A 12,123-nucleotide genomic window follows, 5' to 3' on the forward strand; every position below is an offset into this window, starting at 1 on the left:
AGTAACTCCGTAATATCATAGGTATTTCTTTTAAATATTAGCAATTCTAATTAATTCTCATATTATGAATACCCTCACAAATTTCAAGTCCAGCATTTAATAGGAACTTATTGGGACTATTAAAAAAAAGTTGTAATTTTGAATTTTTTTTTTCAATTGTAAATTATGGTATTTATTCATAGTGCTTACATTTTAATCTTCAAAATTACAATTTAGCAAGAATCATTCACCGTGTACTTGATTGAGAAAATGAAGAGTATAATGGTTGTCCCTCTGTGAATTAGGAGAGTATTGAACTAAAAATGGGATAGCTAAAATAACAATCTTTCATTCGAGTTATAAGCAATAAATAAGAAAATTAGACTAATTGCCTTTATATATATATATATATATATATATATATATATATATATATATATATATATATATATATATATATATATATATATATATATATATATATATATATACTTACTTACTTACTTACTTACTTATTTATGTGTGTGTGTGTTTAGTGGCGGATGCAACATGTGAGCAGTGGGGGCTAGCTGCCCCCCACTGTCCAAAATTTACAGCCCCAAAACGACGACGGCCCAATTTTGTTTGATTTCTAATTTGTTATTACTTATTACTCCGNTATATATATATATATATATATATATATATATATATATATATATAAAGGCAATTAGTCTAATTTTCTTATTTATTGCTTATAACTCGAAAGAAAGATTGTTATTTTAGCTATCCCATTTTTAGTTCAATACTCTCCTAATTCAGGGACAACCATTATACTCCTCATTTTTCTCAATCAAGTACACGGTGAATGATTCTTGCCCAATTATAATTTTGAAGATTAAAATGTAAGCACTATGAATAAATACCATAATTTACAATTGAAAAAAAAAAATTCAAACTTACCACTTTTTTTTAATAGTCCCAATAAGTTCCCATTAAATGTTGGACTTGAAATTTGTGAGGGTATTCATAATATGAGAATTAATTAGAATTGCTAATATTTAAAAGAAAAACCTATGATATTATGGAGTTACTAAATTATCCTAGATTACAAATCATACAAAAAACACGTGTAAGTTTTTCTGTTAAAATTAACAAGATCTACCAGAAAAATACTGAATAAAGAGGAAGGTTGGCCCAAAGTAATGCACGATAAAGAGCCAAGGCACTGAGGGGTTATGGAGGCATGACAGCCCAAGGCAATGGGGGTGAAAGAAGGCATAGCGGTGCTGGTGACGTGCGTGAAGACTTGAGGTGGACATGTGGTCATGTGGATGGCTGATATGGAGGGCAAACTAGGTTTACACACTTAGCAAACCATGGAAGGGTCTTCGACACTAGAAATAGGCACACTACCTCTCCTTTTTAGACATCCTTGTCCTAACACTATAACACTCATAGTTCAGACGTCTAGTAGCTTGTGGTGCTTACTTCTAGTAAGAGTAAAGCACCAGGGTTCAATCTTTTACGCCTATGCTATTTTTACTAGTCAACTACTTATTTAGTATTTGGTTGTTAACCTGGACATTGTACATATTTTTCTAGGTTTAGCGTCCTGAATTATACAATTAATATTTTTCCACTCTCCATTATGAACATCCATACCCAATTTATGATAGATGGCGAACCCGATCCAATAAAACCATCAACCATCTTTATAACTAATTAAGTAATTAACAGATACTATTACAACTCTACGTTAATTAGCAAAAGAAACCACACTTACCTTAAAAGTCAAGAGCTAAAACAATAAATTTTACATTAAACAATAGGATTAACAATGTTTTCTATATTTATGGCAGGGATTCAAGCAATCACTAGTAGCAACAAATTTTACAGAGCAAGATTAAACACTGCTGCACCGGATATAATCAAGAACTATAGGAATTTCAGTAGAAAACACAAAGAAGCATCCTACAATCAATGATCTACTGCAGCCTGGAAAAGTGAAAGTATATAAAGTAAACAAAACCTAAAGATAGCAAAAAACCATTAAAAATGGGGGCAAGATGGCACCTACTTGGGATGTCAAAATCAGCAACACTTTTCATGTATGCAGACAGTTGTTTCTTGTTTGGAGCCATTATATCAACACTGCACTCCTGAGATAAGTCTTGACTCATTGAGTAATTCAAAGAAGAGTTAAGAACTCTGCTTCACTCACACTCGATTATCCCGAGACATTTGGAGCCATTACGTCAACATTGCGCTCCCGAGATATGTCTCAACTGGCTGATTAATCTAAAGAAGAGTTAAGAGCTCTGCTTCACTCACACTCAATTATACCCAGACACGTCTCAACTGGCTGACTGATCTAAAGAAGAGTTAAGAGCTCTGCTTCACTCACACTCGAATATCCTAATAGGTAACCCACTCCAAGAAACTAATCACTGGGTTGAATTTTTAACACAATATGCAATAGAGAAAAAGCAGGAGAGCCTTGAAGCATTCTTGCAGAAAAGGCAATTTGCCAATTTTTTTTTTATCTCAACACAATAAAGAAGAAGAGTGTGAGGAAAAGAGGAAAGAATATGGGAAAAAAGTAAAAGTAGTTCCATTTATGCTTCAAGATTACAAGTGAGAAAGATCCCAGAATCCATGACAGCATAATCAACTTAAAATTATCCCCAAAAAGCACTGGGCCCTTTGTTCTTGTAGTTTAATTTTTCTGTCTCCCAAGCTTACACAGCTAGTTTTTCTTTCCTCAAAGTCATCACTAATTGATTTTGTATGCATAATGGACCACCAATAAACAAACACTACTTGGGTGTTTGGATACAGCAATTGTTCACACTTTAATCATCACCATGCAAATTCTAATCTAATGGACCCAATCACTCCTGTCCAAACAGGCCCCACCTCCAAAACACCAAAGCTAAACAACTTAGGGAAAGCCTAAATAATCTTCTTCTCTCAGAAGGCCATAAACTGCAGAACACAGAAAATCTGCAGAAATGCAGTTAAAGGGATAAAGAACCAAAAAAAGCGAGGGGGTGATGTTCAAAAAAGGAGAGTTAGAATGAGTACATAATAAGCATTCCCACCAGGCCAATCAAGGTGCAGACACTACAAGGAATAACTTTAAGCAAACATGGGAAAGAATAAAGTATTTGCCGTTGAAAATCCCCATCAAAAGCATAGAAGAGATTCATGATAGAAGGATGAAGTGAGACAAAAAGTATGAAGACACAGTGGATTTAATCGATTCTTAACCCAAAAGATGGGATCATAGCATAAGGAAAGTTAACTCCATAGGGAAATCAATCTTCGCTTCATGACAGATTTTATCTTCTAATGTTATGTAACTGTGCAAAGAAACTCAGAAAATATTTAAGCAATAATGATACACTGTCCACAAAATTCTCCAATAAAAATAAAGATGATGAACTTTTAGATCTGGCAAAGGTATAAAAAATGCATAGTTAAAGACATACGCATAATAGCACAAGCAGATACAGAAAATTATAATGGATTGATAGCAATTATATGAACTGTTATTTTCTAAGAAAGAAATGGCTACAAGTAAAGTCAAGGTCTAGAACATCCACCAAAAATGAGCTACAACATCCCATGAAACAATATGAGCCAAAGATTTTAGTTTTCAAGAAGAAAGACGTCATAAACCAGTATGATCAATCAATCAATCAGCTTGACCTTATTCTTTTCGGGCCACCTCTTCCATCTGATTTCACAGTTGCAGCAGATTCTCCTTCAGAGGAAGCCTCCCTAGATTTGGTCAAAGAATCAGAAAGATCAGCGTAGAGATCAACCACCCTTCTAACATTGTTATTGAGCTCTCTAATTAGACCCACATTTCGGGTTAAGTTATCGGGGATCTTAGACTCCTGGTTTTGGTTGATCTCATTGATCAACAGCCTGTTCTGGTCCAATAAGTTCTGTACTTGTTTAAAACTTTTCTGAAGTGTCTGTAGAACTTTGGAGTCTATTTGAGTCCCATTGGCAATGCCAGAAAATATTTCATCTTCCATTTCAATTGCTGCAATTCAATTCAACCAGAACCTCTCCAAATTCTACCACTGCAGATACAGCATAACTTTTCTCAGTTGAAACACACAGAATGAAAAAACTTGAAATTTATTGGAATTCCATAGATAGATATAAACAGGCAACATAAAAGCATAAGGAATCACTCAAGAATTTGAGCATGGACTAACATGCCCTACTTAAAAAGTCATCCAATTTTCTAAACTTTGGCATCATAAAGCTGCCTTCAAGGCTAAAAAGGAACAACCTTTTTCTCTTTCTTATCTATTCTCCATTGTCAATTAATAAGCAAAAAAAAAAAAATAATAGCAACACCATGAAAAAAATACAGTAAAAATCAAATCTTTGCTTCCATTACCCCCATCAATTCGAGGGTATGGACAGGAAAATTGCACAGAAGACTAATCAAGCCATGAACAACGTCATATATTTGCAAGGACCAAATAAATTAAACCGAAACTCAGAGAAGAAAATTGAATTGGGTGGAAATTCATGGCTGGCAAACATTCAAAAGCATTTTCTTGGAATATGCAGAGCCCTATACAATCGCAAACCCATCAAAGGAATTAAATAATAAGATAAACCCAAAATTTCGGTTTTCTAAATTACCTTGAAAATATGGAAGAACATTCTTTTCCAAGAAAGTGTGGGAAATATCCTCGTTTCGGCTCTGGGATTGAACAGATACCCAGAAATCATGAACAGAGAGCGAGAGAGAACAAGAATGTTGTGAGATTTGAAGACGGGTACAGACACACGGAGAGGGATGATATCTGGGGTCCCCTAGAGGGGGGTGGGGTGGGGGAGTTTCTCTCTCCTTGTTTACTTCACCTGCGGGATTCTCTCTCTCTCTCTCTCTCTCCCTTGTGACTTGTGTATTGGTTCCATATTGTAACAAGAAAATCAAAGATAAAAGAGCAGTCAGAGTCTAAGTAAGCAATCATGGCCGTTAATAAACTACATCTGGAAAAATCGTTGTCTCTTCATATACACAAGTCCAACCATTATTTACAAAATCTCATTTTCAAATCTCCACTAACACATCTTTAAATATTAGTATCTTGACCGACTAACAAAGAGGTTACATGTATCCATCATCTTATCCTTATTCTGCAATAATTTCATATTTAGGCCTTTTGGAACCCTAATAAGCTAGCTCGATTAGAATTAGAAACATTTGATAAAATTACTTATTAAGCTAGAACGGTAATATTAAATTATTTTATATGTTTAATTTAAAATCAATTAGAGGATATAATATTATACTTATTATAATATTTTTTTCAAAGTTTACGTAATAAAATAGATATAAGATTGTGTTATGCAAGTTAATTTTAATATTTAATTATCTAATAATGTTATTTGGATATCTATAGAAATAATTATTGTTAACATATTAAATCAGTCTATGCAAATAATTTGAAATTAATTAGAGAACATTATAAGCTAATATGGAGTTCAAGTGTTCATTGTTTATACTTTTGAAAAGAATATTGGATCTAGATAAATAATTTTAGGCCCAAAAAAATTCAAATTCTTGACCAATGATACCACCCTAGGGTTGGCATAGGAGGGCCAGGCTGGCTCAAGAAGAAGGTCCAATGCTCATTTGAACATGACCACGTTCAACAACCTTGGCTAGTCTTTAATTAATTGTAATCTTGTAATTGCTTAGACATATAACCATCTTTGACTAATTCATCTACTACACTAATCATGCCAATCACTTATCCACCTGTTCCTCCAACCCAATCCTCCTCAACTCATAATTGTATATGTGGAGTTTTACATCTAGGAGTATTAGGAGAAAATACTCATTTGTTAGATAATACGAATATAACCTAAAAATGTTCTCCAAATTATTATTTTGTTGTATTGTTCATTACATGTAGAGATGTGTAATGACCGGTCAAATCTATTCCAATTCGTCAAATCCGCTCACATCTCATCTGCATCCACTTAAAGTGGATAGGATGTTGATCCATTTAATGAAAATCTGCCACTAGTGGATTGGATGTAGATGTGACTTCTCAGAATCCACTATATCCCATCCACTCCACTAATACGCCCCACACACACACACTATAAGTCTAGTAGTCCACTATTGAGTATCATACAATGAGTGTAGCTAAAATCTAACGTTCTAATTCAATTTTAAAATTTAACATTTTTATACTTAGCATAGGGTTTTAAGTATATGTATTTCTCAATGGTCATTTTCAAGATAGACATGGCACTCAACTCTTGTTCATAAACTATTATTATAATCCATGTTTCCCGTCTTCTTCGAATTAAATCATGAACTTTATAAACTCGCCTCAGACACATGAAGAAATAAATCGAGTCAATCTAACTTTAAATTTCTCATTTTTCTTGTCTTAGAGCATCCCCAACACATCGTTATTTAGACATCCTCATTTTTTTTCCTCTCTTGTTAAGCCTTGCAACTGTGCCTACACCTCAAAATTTATACTCCTGAATGGTTTGCTTGCTCGGTAGTTATGTGTTGATTTGACATTACGAAAGTTACCATTGGAGATGCCTTTATTCATTTTGTATAAATTTGGACTCCAAATAAATTTAAGATATTTAATTTCTTAAGTGAATTGTAAGTTCTTATCTAACATCTTATACTAGTAAATTTACTTGAATTAATCTTGTTGAGACTCTTGAATAATTGGACCAATAATATATAATTATAATAGCCTCCTGATTGATTAATACACTCTTTAGTCTTGACTATAAAATTAGGCTCACCCCAATGATGTCAGCAGCCATGTCCATATCCCAAACACATACTATTTGTAATTGAGAATTGCCCCATAATTACAACACAGAAAAGGATATACAAACGTCAAACATAAGCTAGACTAATTTAACAAGAATCTTTATATTGGGGTGTAAAGTTGACCATTAATTTAATTGTTTATTTTTTAATATACTAAATATCAATTTTTAATATATTATAAATTTATGAAAAAAGTGTTAAATATGTTCCTAAGTCAATTGGATAGTGTAATTGAGTCATATAAGTAAAAACAAACTTCATTCAAACCTCCTAAATCGATAAAATTGTTCAATTAAGTTTAAATTGACTTGTTTAACAAGTTAAATTTATGTGGTGTTGACATGTGTCCTTTTTTATTTTCTTTTTAAACAATTTTTTTTATTTATTAAAAAAACAACCACCGGCGTGGATAGTCAGTGGTTTTTTTTTTTAATATAAATAATATTTTTAACTTTTAATAAATAAAACAATTGTTTAAAAAATAAGATAAAAAGGACATGTGTCAACACCGCATAAATTTAAACTTCTAAATAAGTCAATTTGGACTTAATTGAACAATTTTATCGATTTAGGGATTTGAATGAAACTTTTTTCACTTAGGGACCCAATTATACTATCCAGGTGACCTAGGAACCAATTTGACAATTTGTCCTAAATTTATTTATAACCTACTAACCAAAAATAGTGAATATTCAGTTTATTACAAATACTGCCTTCAACCTATCAAAAATGAACATTTATCGGGCACAATATTATAATTTATCATTTAACTTAGTTACATTGACTAATTATTAACTAATCAGTAAATTAATTTAGATAAATGGCACTATCTACTCGGACTAGAGATATAATGTGATTGGTGCAATTGTCACAATCTCCCAAGTAAAGTTGAGATTAAGAAATTATTATGTTCTTAATAGATAATAAAGTCACCAACATTTATTGGTTACTCTCTCAATCTCCATCTTCTCTACGCCATTTCTGAAGTGGGTAAAAAGATTCAAACTTTTATTTTATGATACATTCGGATTCCAAAATGACCCGTTTACTCAGTCTCACCTTGGAGATCCGCACGCGAGGAATCAATTCAATGCGATGATGCATTGATGCATTGCCCTTGATTCGATTCTTGGGTGCTTCACCTTGCATTGAATACATTCATTTCTGGAGGAGATTAGCGGTTTTTGTTCATATCATTTTGGTTGTTTGATCAAGAATCAAGATCAGGAACAGTCTCTGATTTGATTTGATTTGATTTGATAACCTTGGCGATTTTTCAAACCCTAGCTAGCTTGTTGGTGCATGTTTATTGGATTCCGGCCCAGATGCGGGGTGGATTGGGAGTACCACCCCAGCCCTAATTTCGCTTGAAGGTTGACGTTATATGGCTTCGCCATTGTTGACCTTAATTATCTTTACGTTGAGTTTCTTTGCGATAGCCGTGCAGTCTCAGAACGATGTGAATCCCCCGCCGCAATCGCCGTTCGTTTCGCCTCCGCCGCCTCCTCCTCCTCCTCCACCACCTTCTCCTCCGCATGACCAATCTCTGCGACCGCGACCGCCGCCGCCGCCTCCACCGAGAAAATACGCTCCGATTCCTCCTAAGATGGCCCCGGAGGACGAGTCTGGACGGCAGAACAACGATCAAATCCACCAGTCATCCAATCGGAAGTTAAATCCCCCGCCTAAACAAACGAAGCTCAATTTGGGGAAAAAAATTGGATTGAGTTTTGCAGGCATTGCCGTGTTCTTGCAGGTCGTTGTGATTGCATTCTTGGTACTAAACAGAAGGCAGCTGTTAAAGACTGAGTGTGGATCCTCCAAATCCTCCAATGGAAACGTGAGCATTTTTTTTTCCCACTCACTTCATATTTTATTTAAATTCTTTTGCTTCATAGTTCATATTCTTTCTATCATTTCCCTTTTGCAGACAGAGTTTGTCACACTGGACTAGAGCTCTATTGATTGACTGTTTGGTAACAAGCAGGACATTAATGGATTCATAAGCAATGATCAGAGTACTGCTGTCCCCGTGCCGGGTCTCATTTGTTAAATGGTAATTCTTCACTGGCATTACATGTACTTGTGAATATTAATATATCTAGCATGTATGGCTGTGAATGATTTAGATATTGAATGCCATTCTCTGTGCGTGTTTCATTTATCTGTTACTATTTCCTTGCGCTGCTCGTATTTGGAAAGTTCATAGGATAAAGATTGATTATTGCCGAGTCTTCCATGCAAGATTTTCTGGTTACTGTTCCAAAAGGCATAAAGAAATCATTGCTGGTGAAAAAATTTCAATTGATTTAAGCAGGAAAAACTATATATGGAGTTGTACAAGTTAACTGTTTACTAGATTGCTGCATATTCCATAATAAGTTGTTTCCTAGTTGGATGTCTAAAGAACTTGTTATTTCAACAATGCTTCCTCGGCAAGAGGATTTTGAGATAATATGCATTTTTAAAGTGTCTACTTGCGGCACTAATCTTCTTGCATTGTTTAGACTTTAGAGAGAATGCGCACTGGTTTAGTTGTAATGTCCCATCATGGAAACTGAGGCATACAATTCTCAGAAGTAATGTTCATAATAAATTATCACTTAGGGCATGGTTACTTTAGCAGGGATCTAAATTACTTGCCATTGCTTCTTGCTATCATTTTTAAGTATGTTCTAGGCATGCAAGCTCATGGTTATTGTTTTTCGTATTGTAGGTGGTGAACTTAAGGAACTGGCTTGGATTTGATGTGGAGGACCAAAATGCGTTACACTTCCTTTTTCCATTTAGAGATAGGGTCTAGGTAGGCAATGAGTTCAATTTTGTTGGTTGGAGACATGACTTGTAATCGCCATTTCTGTATATACATGTGCATAATACAACTAGAAAACATTTACCAGCCTTCTTTCTGATATGAACAATTATACATTCTACTGTTTTCAGCCTGTCATCATTTTCTTTCCTTGTAACATTTTTTAGGCAGTGATCTATTGTCTTTTCTGGTACTTGAGATGTGCAAGAACCGTTAGTATTGGTATCTCATGTCATGACGTAATCCAACCGAGTTAGTTGGACATTTGGTTTGGTAACCATAAGATTTTCAATTTGACTTTCCAATGGAGTTGTTTATTAGCATTCTTAGTTTGAGCTAATTAACTATGAGTAACTTAGGCTTATTTATTTTGGTCTTTTGTTGGTTAGGATCACAAGGTGAGTCCTAAAGCACACCATTTGTGACTGTGCCTGTGCCTTTCTCGTAAATCAAATGTACTCTCTTGTAACTTATGCCCATAAAATTGTGATTACTTTATTTAAGAAATGTATAAGTTCAACTAAGAAATGTATAAGTTAGAGCGTATTCTGTTTTTTTTTTTTTTTTTTTTGTTCATCGGTTAATGACTACACCCTCTTTTACTCTCTCCAGTCTTGAGACTTGACTTAATGGGGGATTAAAGTAAACAACACGGGCAATAGCTGTTATCCACATTGTGATGTTGATGGAATTTCTTGACCGATAAACCAAACCTTGGAAATTTCCGCATTAAGAACAAATGTAAGAGAGTTATATTGTAAATAAGAGATGAAGCAATAAAATATTGTGTGAACAAAAGCCCCATCCAAAAGGCAATTCTCCTACACCACAAATTCATTACTACAGTCCAGTCATTGCAATGCATTAAATCAAAGACAGCTAATTATTTGTGTAGCGAACCATTTGTAGCTGTCGAACTTGTCTTGTTATGGCCTTTCTCCTCTTCCACCCGAATCTCCTTCCATGTGCATTTGGATTTTGGACCACATCAAGTGCAAGAGTGAGAGTGTGGGTTGGTGGACGGCGAAACCTGAAAACGATGCGTCCACGCTGATATATGGCATGGCTAGAGGCTGCAGGCTGGCAGAACCAATTGTCACGCTAAAAGTTATAACTAATAATGAAAGAAAGATTAATTTTATTTGTTTTTATTTTTTAGTAGTTAACGTCAAGTTTTAAATACACTTTGGTGGTGGGCAGGATACTAAACTTGATCCTTAGCATCAAACTTCTTCTAACAAAACCAATATGGATTAGGGCAATGTAGGACATTTGTGGGATAAAGTGTGAGGAAGGAAGAAAACACAGCTAGGATCTGGTCACGGGTGCAAAAAGTCTATCTGTGTTAGTTTGTGTATAATGAAATGATGAATGGTTACATTGGCATATATTGTTGATGATAGGGCAAATCATACAATTCAATTTGTGGTTACTATTCCTCTCCACATTCAAGTGGCTATTACACTACCTTTTCCACCACTATATATACCAACCATTATATTATTTTCCATGCACACACAATTATATTCAAGCTACCTAATAAGTATCATAAGCACTCATCAATCATCTATCCAAAGAAAAAATGGAAACGATGAGAATCTTTTTCTTCTTCCTCTTCCTCTTGGCCTTTCCGGTTTTCACTGCAAACGCAGCAGTGAATGACTTCTGCGTGGCCAGCCCTAGAGCCCGCGACACCCCGTCGGGCTTCGGGTGCAAGAACCCGGCCCGAGTCACCGCCGCCGACTTCGCCTACTCCGGCCTGGCGAAATCCGGCAACACCACCAACCTCATCAAAGCCACCGTGACGCCGGCGTTCGTGGCTCAGTTCCCGGGCGTGAACGGGCTGGGAGTCTCCATTGCGCGCCTCGACTTGGCCCCCGGCGGAGTCATCCCCATGCACACCCACCCCGGCGCCTCCGAGATCTTGAACGTGATCGAGGGCACAATCCTCGCCGCCTTCATTTCCTCCGGGAACAAGGTGTACGAGAAGACGCTGTACCCCGGCGACGTGATGGTTTTCCCTCAGGGGCTCCTGCATTTTCAGGTGAACGCCGGGAATAGCACCGCCCTGGCGTTTGCGAGCTTCGGCAGCGCTAACCCGGGGCTGCAAATCCTTGATTTCGCGCTGTTTGCTAATGATCTTGCCACCGAGACCATTGCCGGGACCACTTTCCTCGACGCAGCTACCATTAAAAAGCTTAAGTCTGTTCTTGGAGGCACCAATTAGACACTCATCTCATCATTCCATTATATTCAATCCTCCATTTACTTTGTTTTTCTCTGATGGGTTTTATTATATTTTCTTTTGATTTTCTGTCAAGAATTAATATAATGCAGTGTAATATGGAGTTTCTGGCCTGGTCTTATTCTTGTAGTTTTCCATATATGTTCCATGCATTTCCATTTTGTTTGCTCTACTGATGAGTGGAATTCAATTAATTAAAAATTCCATATCAAACTCGCAGACTATGAATAGATTGCTCGGACAAAAATAACCACC

The 12,123-nt window shown here is 35.7% G+C and overlaps 3 protein-coding genes across 3 annotated transcripts; 2 read left to right on the forward strand and 1 right to left on the reverse strand.

The window, feature by feature from the left end:
* Positions 1–3,471: 3,471 nt before the first annotated feature.
* LOC116022076 (protein ELF4-LIKE 4) lies at positions 3,472–4,910 on the reverse strand. The gene is made up of 2 exons (XM_031262630.1): positions 4,633–4,910; positions 3,472–4,055 (listed from the first exon to the last, which is right to left on the reverse strand). The coding sequence occupies exon 2, from the start codon at positions 4,005–4,007 to the stop codon at positions 3,663–3,665; it is 345 nt and encodes a 114-aa protein (XP_031118490.1). The 5' UTR covers positions 4,008–4,055; positions 4,633–4,910; the 3' UTR covers positions 3,472–3,662.
* A 2,853-nt stretch (positions 4,911–7,763) lies between these two features.
* LOC116022834 (arp2/3 complex-activating protein rickA-like) lies at positions 7,764–9,780 on the forward strand. The gene is made up of 3 exons (XM_031263718.1): positions 7,764–8,651; positions 8,742–8,867; positions 9,528–9,780. The coding sequence occupies exons 1-2, from the start codon at positions 8,196–8,198 to the stop codon at positions 8,763–8,765; spliced, it is 480 nt and encodes a 159-aa protein (XP_031119578.1). The 5' UTR covers positions 7,764–8,195; the 3' UTR covers positions 8,766–8,867; positions 9,528–9,780.
* Positions 9,781–11,128: 1,348 nt separating this feature from the next.
* Positions 11,129–12,074, forward strand: LOC116021907 (germin-like protein). The gene has a single exon (XM_031262431.1). It carries the CDS (start codon positions 11,206–11,208, stop codon positions 11,848–11,850), a length of 645 nt encoding a protein of 214 aa, XP_031118291.1. The 5' UTR covers positions 11,129–11,205; the 3' UTR covers positions 11,851–12,074.
* Positions 12,075–12,123: the final 49 nt, after the last annotated feature.

This window comes from Ipomoea triloba, chromosome 6 (genome assembly GCF_003576645.1).
Source record: "Ipomoea triloba cultivar NCNSP0323 chromosome 6, ASM357664v1".
NCBI lineage: Eukaryota > Viridiplantae > Streptophyta > Magnoliopsida > Solanales > Convolvulaceae > Ipomoea > Ipomoea triloba.

Excerpts from the sequence above, each read along its gene's own strand:
- LOC116022834 (XM_031263718.1), top strand. The coding sequence starts at position 8,196 with ATGGCTTCGCCATTGTTGACCTTAATTATCTTTACGTTGAGTTTCTTT. Across the intron at positions 8,652-8,741 it reads CCAAATCCTCCAATGGAAAC|ACAGAGTTTGTCACACTGGA; the intron begins GTGAGCATTTTT and ends TCCCTTTTGCAG.
- LOC116022076 (XM_031262630.1), bottom strand. The coding sequence starts at position 4,007 with ATGGAAGATGAAATATTTTCTGGCATTGCCAATGGGACTCAAATAGAC.
- LOC116021907 (XM_031262431.1), top strand. The coding sequence starts at position 11,206 with ATGGAAACGATGAGAATCTTTTTCTTCTTCCTCTTCCTCTTGGCCTTT.